The following is a 12,622-nucleotide window of genomic DNA, read 5'->3' on the forward strand; positions in this document are numbered from 1 at the left end:
ATTTGATAGGAGTGTTCAAAATAATGCCAAGTTTTGATTGGGTAGATGAGACCATAAGATACTGTATAGGAGCAGAATTAGGCCATTCAACCCATCGAGTCTGTCCCCATTTTGTCATGGCTGATTTATTCTCTTGCCTTCTCCCTGTAACCTTTGACATCTTTACTCATCAAGAGCCTATCAACCTCTGCTTTAAATATACCCAATGACTTGGTCTCCACAACGGTCCGTGGCAATGAATTCCACAAATTCCCCACATTCTGGCTAAAGAAATTCCTTCTCATCTCTGTTCTGAAGGGACACCCTTGTATCCTGAGGCTGTGCTTTCTGGTCCTAGGCTCTCCCACAATAGGAAACATCCTCTCCATGTCCACTCTATCTAGGCCTTTCAATATTCAGTGGGTTTCAATGATACTCCCCCCCACCCCACTGCATTCTTCTAAACTCCAATGAGTATAGGCCGAAAGCCATCAAACACTCCTCATACGTTAATGCTTTCACTCCCAGAATCATTCTCGTGAACCTCGTCCGGATCCTTTCCAATACCAGCACATCCTTTCCTAGGTAAGGGGCCCAAAACTGCTCACGATACTGCAAATGTGGTCTGATCAATGTCTTACAAAGCCTTAGCATTACATCTTTTTTATTCTAGCTCTCTCAAAATTAATGCCAACCACGCGGGTTTCCTCCTGATGACTTGCACATTCCAAAGACATATGGGTGGTAGGTTAATATGGAAGGGCCTGTTAACCAATATGCTCCCTTCTACTTTATTTTATTTTATTTTTATTTATCTCTAAATAAATAAAAATAAAATAAAATAAAGTAGAAGGGAGCATATTGTGAATACTGAGTATGGTTTGCTTAATCAGAAGGGGTGTAAGTTCTCCTGTTTGGGATCCTGCTCCTTGATTGTGTTGACAATGTTTGAAGGGTGAAAGAAAATGACTGACTTGATCTCTGTAACCTTCCCAGTTGTGGATATGTTAAAGTCTCTGCACCTGCTGCAGTTGGACAACCGGCGTCTACAGGAACAGATCATGAGTCTCTCGGCCAAGAAAGAGCGGCTTCAGCTGCTGAATGTCCAGCTATCCGTCCCCTTTGCCAGTGTGACATCAACCAATGGCCCGTCCTCCCAAGCACATTTAATGAGTTCCCAAAACGGTAAGGAGTGCTTCCTCATTGGTGGACTGTATACATGAGAGTGAGACTGAATGACAGGGAGCTGAAGGGCTTAAGAAGGGTCAGTCTTAGCTCGTTACCACGTTGGCTGTTGCATTTATTAGCAGTGAAGTGCTGAAGACTCTTTGGATGTGGAGTGACAAAATGACAGGATCATAATTGGTGACAGAGAGATCCCTCTCCAGTTTATCAGCACAACCCAATAAATCCAGTTACAAACCAGGTGTGGTTGGAGAGCTGTGTGTGTGGGTGGGATGGAGAGGGCAACAGGGCTTGTTTTTTGTTGTTTATTGTGTTCTGTGTTCTGCTGATGCTATCTTGGCGCTGGAATAGTAGTGACACTTACAGACTACCCCCAGCACATCCCTAGATGTTGTTATTGCAAACAACTAATTTCACTGTATGTTTCAATGTACATGTAATAAATAAATGAATTTGAATCTGAGAGGAAAATGGAGAGAAAAGTTCTGTTGTGTTGTGTGTTGTGTTCTTATTTTGAACATTGTGGGCATACTGTGTTGGCACCGGAATGTGTGGCAACACTTGCAGGCTGCCCCCATGGCATCCTTGGGTGTATTGGTAATGAACGCAAACAACGCATTTCATTGTATGTTTCGATGTACAGGTGTCCCCCGCTTTTCAAATGTTCACTTTACGAAACCTCACTGTTACCAAAGACCTACATTAGTTACCTGTTTTCGCTAACAGAAGGTGTTTTCACTGTTACGAAAAAAGCAGCGCATGAGAAAAAACAGCGCGCGATAAAAGACAACGCACACCCCGAGCAGCCATTCTCCCCTGGTTTCAGAACTGCATTCTAGCTGGCATTGCTTTAACACATGCCTGTGAGCAGCCATTAGCAAGATGAGTTCTAAGGTATCGGAAAAGCCTGAAAGAGCTCGTAAGGGTGTTACACAGCATAAAACTAGACATAATTAAGCGTTTCGATTGTGGTGAACGAAGTAAGGACAAGGTGAGTTTGGCTTGTGGAAGTTGACGAAGGTGATGTTGAAGAGATTTTGGCATCCCATGACCAAGAACTGATAGGTGAAGAGCTGATGCAATTGGAAGAGGAAAGGATAACAATCGAAATCAAATACAGTAGCAAACGGACCGAAAGTGAAGTCATCCAGGAACTGAATGTGAAGCAACTGCGTGAGATTTTCGCTGCAATAATAAAGTACGACTTTAGTTTTGAAAGAGTACGTCGGTTTAGGGCATATTTGCAAGATGGTTTGAGTGCTTACAAAGAACTGTATGATAGAAAAATGCGCAAGGCTAAGCAGTCAAGCAAGCCTTCCACATCAGCCACAGCAGATGACGAACCTCGACCTTCGACATCGAGGCAGGCAGACATAGAAGAAGATGACCTGCCTGCCCTGATGGAAACAGATGACGAGATGACACCCCAGTGTCCCACCATCCCAAACCCCAGGCCGCTGACAGATACTGATCTGCGAAGAATGCAGCGGTAGCCAGGACGCACCCAGCACATCTTTAAGAAAAAAGCTGAAATAAACAAGCTAATTAATTAGGTGCCGGGCGGCACCTAACTAATTAGCTTGTTTATTTCGGCTTTTTTCTTAAAGATGTGCTGGGTGCGTCCCGGCTACCGCTGTACCCCTGCATGCTTCGCAGATCGGTATCGGTTCACTGCACGGAGTGTGGGGGCCACTGCAGAACCCCAACCTCCGACAACTCAGCCTAACACACCATCATCAGTGTGCTCGATGTCTTCCCGATTCCCGTAAGTGATACTACACTGTACATACATTATTTCTACTTTATATAGGCTGTGTATTCATCATATCATTCCTGCTTTTACTATATGTTACTGTTATTTTAGGTTTTATGTGTTATTTGGCATGATTTGGTAGTTTATTTTTGGGTCTGCGAACGCTCACAAATTTTTCCCATATAAATAAATGGTAATTGCTTCTTCGCTTTACGACATTCCGGCTTACGAACCATTTCATAGGAACGTTCTAACTTCGGATGGTGGGGAAAACCTGTACACGTAATAAATAAACTTGAATCTTGAATTTCGACTGCAAGGAATACTTTAGTCTTACATTATCGCTCCCACCATACCAGGAGGTTGGCTTGAGGTAGCCTCCAGACTAATTGTTAGCTCTTAGTTGAAAGTGTTCAGCCTCTTCCTTACCCCTGTGCAGTTAACATTTACCCTTTAACCCACAGTATTTGACATTTTCTCCATAACCTTTGAACTCTGAAATTGTCCAGCGTATAGCCATTGAAAATAGTATTTGAGGTGTTGCCAGAACCCAACAGCCTGAGTTATAGGGAAAGGTAGGCAGCCTAGGACTTTTCCTTTGGAGCGGTAGGTAGCCTTATGAAAATGTATAAAACAATGAGGGGCAGAGATAAAGTGAATGCACACAGGCTGGCGGATCAGGTAGCATCTGTGGAGGGAAATTGGCAGTTCAACACCCTGCTTCAAGGCTAGTGTTTGTGGTCCTGCTGTACTGTCCATCAACCCCTGTCAGAAAGCTTGTGTATAGAGCCCCAGCTAAGATGCTACCCATAGTTGACCAACATTCTTGTTGTCAAGGATTATACATAAGAACACATGAAATAGGAGCAGGAGTAGGCCATCTGGCCCATTCAGCTTGCTCGACCATTCAATAAGATCATGGCTGAGACACAGTCAACATGATCGTCACTCAGGTCAGCTGCAAGCAGAATGCAGAGAGCAGCAGCAGCCACCATATCCGACCTTTTCTGGTCTCACAAAAGTTTTTGACTCTTTTCATTAAGATCCTCCCTGCATCTCCATTCTACATCTGACACATGATTGTATGCAAGCTTTGATTTTAACTAACAAGTTCATACAATACAGTCTTAATGAATTAATTGGGACATTATTAGACCACTAATTAGACCATTATATTGCTAATTTAGTTTTGTTAGTTGATTAACACTATAAGATCATTCGTCTTTGCTGGTTTCGTAACAAAGGATCGAACGAACCTTTATTGATTTGGAAATTCATTATTTGGAAGTGCGTCGCACAGCGTCGATTACCCTGACTTAGGCTACGTTCACACTAGACCGGATAAATCCATAACTGAAGCTTTTTCTCTTCGTTTTGACCCTCTGTCCACACTGAAATGGCGTTTTCCTCCCCCAAAAATGGAGCTTTTCTAAAACACTCTCCAGAGTGTTTAAATCTGAAAACGCCAGTTGGCCATTGTAGTGTGTACGGGGTAACCGGCTAATTTTAAAAACGCTGTCATGACGTGCCGGAACAAATGGTGGCGGTAGTGCGGCACTTCATTGTTTTCTTGAACGCAACCTCCAACACCACAACAATATCTGACAACAGATGTGTAACAGCCTAGTGTAACATTGTATGGAAATACAAGATAACACTGACGCAGACATGTTTTATACATTTAACAAGGTGCTTTATTAATGTATTGCTTGTGCAAACATTCAGTAGATGAAATTGTCACTTTTGCCCAGTAATAAGCCATATCACATTTAGTTGTAGCTGTCGTCCTTTTCATCGGTGAAGAGACTACGGCTGTAGGAAATGTTTCTGGACAAACACGCACCAAGTCTTTCGTTTAGCAATTTCCTTTAAGTTTCTAGTCTGTAACTGGACAAATATACCGTTTCCTCTTCGCTTGTTTTCTGTGTGTCCTGCGCATGCCCAATAGGAGGAGATTCGCCCAAATATCCATTCTAATGTGGACAGAGGTCAAAAACGCCTGGTGTGGACGCCTATCGTTTTTACGCAAAACTGGCGTTTTCAAAATTATCCGGGCTAGTGTGGACGTAGCCTTAGTCTCTCAGTGGTTTTGATTTGGTTTGAAGTAACTACTACTTTTTGTCAGCAAAAAAAATCATTCCCTGTGGCTCACTCCCTCGGGCTAACAACTAATTATCCCCAAACTTGAATAAATAACTATACTCATTTGCTTCTACTACACCCCAACCCACATGACGAATTACTATAATAAATGCACCAAAATACAATACAGACAGAAAATAGATATATGGCTCCTATAATCCAAAAAATACTTAGATGGCTCCTATAGCTGGGTTACCCCCAACAAGTTTCTCACTGGAGCGGAGACAGTCAGTTAGACAAATTGGAACTATTCAACTAATATCAGAAACAAGTCACATCCCAATCAACAAAGTAGATTTAAACTGCAGTCATATCCATTTTAATTCAGAAAGTACTGCAACATAAGAAGATAACGTAAAACACAAGAACAGGAGTAGGCTGTCTCCTCCACCTTCAATAAGATCATGGCTGATCTGACTGTGGACTTAGCTCCATTCTGTGCCTGACGTGTGATGGCCTACTCCCACTCCTATTTCTCATGTTCATATGTATAATCCTTGACATTAAGCCGTAGTGTTACAGATTCAGAGGAATTGCAGTGCAGATAAACAAATAAGGTGGAAGAGCTGCGAGATCAAAAGTTCATCTTTATCATACAAGAGGTCTGTCAAGTGCTTTATAACAGCAGGATACAGTAGTTCAAGTTCAAGTTTATTGTCATCTGACTGTACATATATGTAACTTAATGAAACAATATTCCTTCGGACCACAGTACACCCACAAAATAAATATCACACGGTACATAAAACAAAATATTAGCACAAATAAGTAAATAAAATATCATTCAAAAATGCGTATGTAGTGCACAGCACAGGCAAACAGCTGGCTGTTCTAGTGACAAGACCTCCGTGGTGGCAGGGTATTCATTAGTCTCTCAGCATAATGGAAGAAGCTGTTACCCAGTCTGGCAGTTCCAGTCCTGATGCTTCTGTACCTCGTTCCTGATGGTAGTGGGTCACAGAGATAGTGGGATCAGTGGTAGGGATCCTCAGCAACGCTTCAGTCCCTTCTTATGCAAGGCTTCTGATAAATGTCACAAGTAGTGGGGAGGATGACTGTGCTGATCCTCTTGACAGTTTTTACAATCCTCTGTTAGGTCCTTGAAGTTGTCCTTGAGTCTGGTGGTATGTGTTTCTCGTCAAATTAATTAAAGGTTAAATGAAAAAGGAAGTCACAGCATCTGGCACCCCTGCAACAAAAGATCCCACTGACTGAATCCAACCCTATCCAAGGGGACAAAAGTTCAATTTCTATTTAAGAAAATGGCCGCACTGTATCTGTTAGGACATCCCAAAGACCTTCACAAACAACTTGTATTATTTGTAAGGTATATAACGTAGGAAAGTATAAGCTGTGAATTTGGCCACTGCAAGATCCAGCAAATGCAAATACCATGAACAGCGGAACTCTTGCACTTTCTCTGAATCTGTAACATTATACCTGCATTCTGTTTTGTCTTTTTATGCTACCTGATGTAAATACAAATGGAATGATCTGTGTGGGTGGCATGTAAACCAAAGCATTTCACTGTATCTCAGAGTTACTCATGTACAAAATTCTGGAGGAACTCAGCAGGTTAGGTAGCAACTATGAAGGGGAATAAACAGTCAGTGTTTCAGTCCTGACGAAGGGTCTCAGCGCCACCACAGAGCGCTATTGCAAGAAGGTAGCATCCATCATCAGGAACCCCAACCATCCAGGCCATACTCTCTTCTCACCCTGCCATGAAGAAGGTGATACAGGAGCCTTAGGATTCACATCACTGGGTTCAGGAACAATTATTACCCACTCAACCATCAGAGGGGATAACTCCACTCAACTTCACTCTCCCCAACACTGAACTGTTCCTATGGACTGACTTTCAAGGACTCTTCATCTTATTTTATCAATATTTATTGCTTATTTATTTATTATTATTATGCTTGTTTTTTTCTTTGTATTTATGTAAATGCCTGCAAAAAGTTAATCTCAGAGTTGTATATTGTGACATATATGTATCCGAAGGCCTCCATTGGTTAAGGTTGACTGTGGGTGTTGAGTACTAGCTTGCCTAGATACACAAGTCTGGGTAGTACGATATGGAGACCAAGCTGTTGCCCATGTAGCAAGCTCCCCCTCTCCACGCATCTGATGAACCCAAAGGAACGGCAGAGACCGATACAGTTTGGTACCAGCAGTGTCGCAGGAGTTGCCAGTCAACGTTGAATTCAGCAGAGGACTGCCTCAGGGACTCCAGCTCTAGATTTTTCCTCAGGGTTTGCTCCGAAAGCCTTCCCCATGAGTGGGCATAGCTGCAAGGCAGCAGAGGTTTGAAGCCTTCTCCTAGATGAGCTGCTAACCATAGCTGATGAGCACCATCTGTCTGAATCAACTGGTTTTAAGGTGCCAGTAACCTGCCTTGGCCTCTTCTCCTGTCACTAGAAATGGTTCCCTGGGCTTAGTAGCGAAGCCACACGTGAAGGCAAGGAGCTGGACTTGGTTGTCAAGGGTTATTTGAGATAATTTAATAGGTAGAGGGAGCTTATCCCCATTACCACCCCCAGTTATAACAACCTTAAGGAACCTGAAATATATGTACTTTAATAATAAATTTACTTTGAACATCAATTGTTTATTCCCCTGCATTTGGTGTGTGTTACTCTGGATTTCCAGCATCTGCAGAATAACTTATGTTTATGCTCACTGCATCTTAGTATGTGACAATAATAATTAATCTGATCATTTTCCCTCTTTTTCCTGGGTACAGCCTGCAGCTCCGAACTGCTGAACAGCAGTAAGAGTCCTCCTTCGAAGAGCAGCTTCATAACTGAGAACTCTCTCTCTGCATCATCAGAGGTATTTAACACACTGTCTGGGGAAGATCTGTTGCCTTCCACAGAAGGAGACATTGACCTCTTACAGTTTACAGTATAGCAGTATAAAGAGGTAGCCTTCTGCAGGAGACATTGACCTCTTACAGCATACCGCTAATGAGACAGGCCCTTGCTTAGTAACTAAAAGTCCCAATCACCTGGAAGAGCCTAGAACAAGGAGGTATAACCTAAAAATTAGTGATATCAGTAAGTCGTTCCTTACACAGGCTAGAAAGACAGCTGGATTTATCTTTATAATAAATAGTTCAAACAAAGGGTCTAAATTAAAATATTAAAACATTTTTCTCAAGCAATTTTGTCAAAAGCTTCAGGTCAGCCACAATATGATTGAGTAGTGCAACAGGCTCTGATGATTAAATAGCTTTCTCCTGTTAAAGATTTAAAGATCAGCTTTATCGAAACATACAGTGAAATATGTCATTTGCATCAGTGACCAACACAGTCTGAGGTTGTGCTGGGGAGGTGGGGGTGGGGTGACAGCCTACAAGTATCATTATGCATCCAGCGCCAACATAGCATGCCCATGACTTACTAACACTAACTCATACCTCTTTGGAATGTTTGCAAAAAGCAGAGTGCACAGAGGAAATATAACCACAGGTGAATGCACAGTCTCCTAACAGACAGCAATGGGAATTGAACCCACTTAAAATCCCATTAAAACCCACTTTGGGTTTCAGTGGGATTTTAAGATCATAAGAGATAGGAGCAGAATTAAGCAATTTAGCCCAATGAGTCATGGCTGGTTTATTTTCCCATTCAACCCCATTCTCCTGCCTCCTCCCATAACCTTTGATACCTTACAGCTGGTACAGAGCATTGTTTGCTCATTAGTTTCGTTGCACGGCCCCTCTTCACTTCAGCTTTGTAGTAGCCACTTCCTTTCTGCCATTTCCAGCTTGTCCTTTAATATATCTGTTAATCCACCTCAAACACACTCCACTGTCTGGACCGAGAGGTTTCTACTGAATTCCCTACTAGTGACCAACTTCTGTGTTGCAGGATATTTATTGCCAACACTGTATCACCCTCTGAAGTTGGAGGTGGGGAGAAGAAGATGGAGGAGGGTGTATTATTCACAGTAGGGTATCGTACACTAAACAAAGTCAATTTACTGCAGCTGGTATATTTCATTAGGAGTTTGAGGAGAATTGGCTTGTCAACTAAAACACTCGAAAGCTTCTACAGATGTACCATGGAGAGCATTCTGACAGGCTGCATCACTGTCTGGTATTGGGAGTGAGGGGGAGTTGCTACCTTATAGGAGGGAAAGAAGCTACAGAAACTTGTAAAATTACTCAGCTCCATCTTGGGTACTAGCCTCTGTGGTATCCAAGACATCTTCAAGGAGCAGTGCCTCAGAAAGGCGACATCCATTATTAAAGACTCCCATCACCCAGGACATGCCCTTTTCTCATTGTTACCATCAGGAAGAAAGTACAGAAGTCTGAAGGCACACACTCAGCTTCTTCCCCTCTGCCGTCCGATTTCTGAATAGATATTGAACCCACAAACACTATCTCACTTTTTTAAAAAATTTCTGGTTTTGTACTATTTTTAATTCAACTATATTTTATATATATATTGAATTTCACCATGTATGCCAATGATGGCTATTTATAATAGAAATGATGTGGAAGCTTTAGAGAGGGTGGAGAGGAGATTTACCAGGATGCTGCTGGAATACCGAGCATGTTTTATAAGGAGAGGTTGAGTGAGCTAGGGCTTTTCTCTTTGGATTGAATGAAGATGAGAGATAACTTGGTAGCATTTGCATCTCTGTTTATTTTCTGATCCTTGGGATTCTTCCAGGTGTCAAGAATGACGAGCATTCTTAATTCTAAGATTTCAGATTATTGAGTACAAACGTACAAATACTAAGTATACTAAATAAAGAGCTGAGAAACAATGCTAAGAGGTGTAAGATAAAGATAGGAAAGAAGCCAAGATGGCACTTCTGAAAAATCTATCACTTTTATAGATAAGATAAAGAAATTCCTTGGATAGGAATGAACTAATAGGCTACATAATTAAAACAATTACATCAGAATCAGGTTTATTATCACAGGCATGTGTCGTGAAATTTGTTAACTTAACAGCAGCAGTTCAATGCAATACATAATATAGAAGAAGAAGGAGAAAAAAAATCAATCAATCAATCAATTACAGTATACATATATTGATAGTTTAAAAATCATGCCAAAAACAGAAATATATAAAAAAAGTGAGGTAGTGTTCACGGGTTCAATGTCCATTTAGGAATCAGATGGCAGAGGGGAAGATGCTTCTAGGGTGCTTCAAGGCGACTTGTGTGGCGGAAAAACTCTCAATTATATCATGTGGGTAATATGTTAATACTTAGCCAATGAAAAATGAGAAAGGTGATAAACCGTCAGTTAGTTGTGATACTGCTTTCTGGCAGTGAGTGTGAAAATGCATGAGTTTGTTAGAAAGCACAAATCTTATAAGAAGTATTATTTAAAAATCAGTCATTTCCAACAAGGTGTATATGATAAGAGACATGGATAGGGTGGACTTTTTCCCAGGGCTGCTATAGCTAATACAAGAAGGCATAATTTTTAAGATGACTGGAGGAAAGTATAGGGGATTTATCAGAAGTAGATCTTATACACAGAATTGAATTGAATTGACTTTATTACTTACATCCTTCCCATACATGAGTAAAAATCTTTACGTTACATCTCCGTCTAAATGTGCAATGTGCAATTTATAGTAATTTGTAATAAATCGTATGTACAACAGGATAGTCAATATAGCGTAGCGATACAATTGTATCAGTGTGAATTAATCAGTCTGATGGCCTGGTGGAAGAAGCTGTCCCGGAGCCTGTTGGTCCTGGCTTTTATGCTGTGGTACAGTTTCCCGGATGGTAGCAGCTGGAACAGTTTGTGGTTGAGGTGACTCGGGTCCCCAATGATCCTTCGGGCCCTTATTACGCACCTGTCTCTGTAAATGCCCTGAATAGTGGGAAGTTCACATCTATAGATGCACTGGGCTGTTTGCTCTGCAGAGTCTTGCAATTGAGGGAAGTATAGTTCCCATACCAGACAGTGATGCAGCCAGTCAGGATGCTCTCGATTGTGCCCCTGTAGAAAGTCCTTAGAATTTGGGGGCTCATACCAAACTTCTTCAACTGTCTGAGGTGAAAGAGGTGCTGTTGTGCTTTTTTCACCACACAGCCGGTATGTACAGACCACGCGAGATCCTCGGTGATGTGAATGCTGAGGAACTTAAAGCTGTTCACCCTCTCCACCCCAGATCTATTGATGTCAATAGGGGTTAGCCCGTCTCCATTCCTCCTGTAATCCACAACCAGCTCCTTTGTTTTTGCGACATTGAGGGAGAGGTTGTTTTCCTGACACCACTGTGTCAGGGTGATGAGTTCTTCTCTGTAGGCTGCCTTGTTATTATTTGAGATAAAACCAATCAATGTAGTATCATCAGTAAATTTAATCAGCAGATTGGAGCTGTGGGTGGCAGCAGTCATGGATATACAGAGAGTAAAGGAGGGGGCTTAGGACACAGCTCTGAAGGGCACCTGTATTGAGGGTCAGAAGGGCAGAGGTGAGGGAGCCCACTCTTACCACCTGCCGGTGATCTGACAGGAGGTCCAGGGTCCAGCTGCTCAAAGCAGCGTCAAGGCCGAGGTCTCTGAGCTTCTTGTCAAACCAAGATGGAATTATGGTGTTGGATGTTGAACTGTAGTCCAAGAACAGCATTCTCACATGAGCACCCTTCTTCTCCAGATGTGTAAGGACTGCGTGTAGAGCAGTTGGTATTGCGTCATCTGTCGATCAGTTGTGTTGGTAAGCAAATTGTAGGGGCTCCTACTGTAAAGATGAAGCCACACTCAGGTTGGAGGAACAACACCTTATATTCCATCTGGGTAGCCTCCAACCTGATGGCATGAACATCGACTTCTCTAACTTCCGCTAATGCCCCACCTCCCCCTCGTACCCCATCTGTTATTTATTTTTATACACACATTCTTTCTCTCACTCTCCTTTTTCTCCCTCTGTCCCTTTGACTATACCCCTTGCCCATCCTCTGGGTTCCCCCCCCCCTTGTCTTTCTTCCCGGACCTCCTGTCCCATGACCCTCTCATATCCCCTTTTGCCAATCACCTGTCCAGCTCTTGGCTCCATCCCTCCCCCTCCTGTCTTCTCCTATCATTTTGGATCTCCCCCTCCCCCTCCCACTTTCAAATCCCTTACTCACTCTTCCTTCAGTTAGTCCTGACGAAGGGTCTCGGCCTGAAACGTCGACTGCACCTCTTCCTAGAGATGCTGCCTGGCCTGCTACGTTCACCAGCAACTTTGATGTGTGTTGCTTGAATTTCCAGCATCTGCAGAATTCCAGTGTGGGTGGTAGCAAGCCGCAGCTGTAGTGGATGAATTGAATGCATGCCAGTGGTGGCGATAGAGGCAGATACATTAGGGACATATAAGAAACTCTTAGATCGGCACATGGATGATAAAAAATGGAGGGCAATGTGGGATGGAAGGGTTAGAATGATCTTGGAGTAGGTTAAAAGCTCGGCACAACATTGTTGGCCAAAGGGTCTGTACTGTGCTATAATTTTTTATGTTCTAAGTTCTGTGTTTAATAAAGGCAGTTACTCCTTGTAAATGTGTTCAATAATGGGGGAGGGCATTGCCTGTGATGGACT

The 12,622-nt window shown here is 42.5% G+C and overlaps 1 protein-coding gene across 3 annotated transcripts in view; it reads left to right on the forward strand.

Moving 5' to 3' along the window:
- The window catches only part of LOC140191648 (protein AF-10-like), a 290,386-nt gene that overhangs the window by 249,578 nt on the left and 28,186 nt on the right, over nucleotides 1-12,622 (forward strand). For all 3 annotated transcript variants that reach the window (XM_072249244.1, XM_072249246.1, XM_072249245.1), the window contains 2 exons: nucleotides 976-1,164; nucleotides 7,806-7,894. In XM_072249244.1, coding sequence (XP_072105345.1) covers nucleotides 976-1,164; nucleotides 7,806-7,894 — 278 coding nt within the window. The remainder of the gene's footprint in view (nucleotides 1-975; nucleotides 1,165-7,805; nucleotides 7,895-12,622) is intronic.

Source organism: Mobula birostris, chromosome X (genome assembly GCF_030028105.1).
Source record: "Mobula birostris isolate sMobBir1 chromosome X, sMobBir1.hap1, whole genome shotgun sequence".
NCBI classification, from domain to species: Eukaryota; Metazoa; Chordata; class Chondrichthyes; order Myliobatiformes; family Myliobatidae; genus Mobula; species Mobula birostris.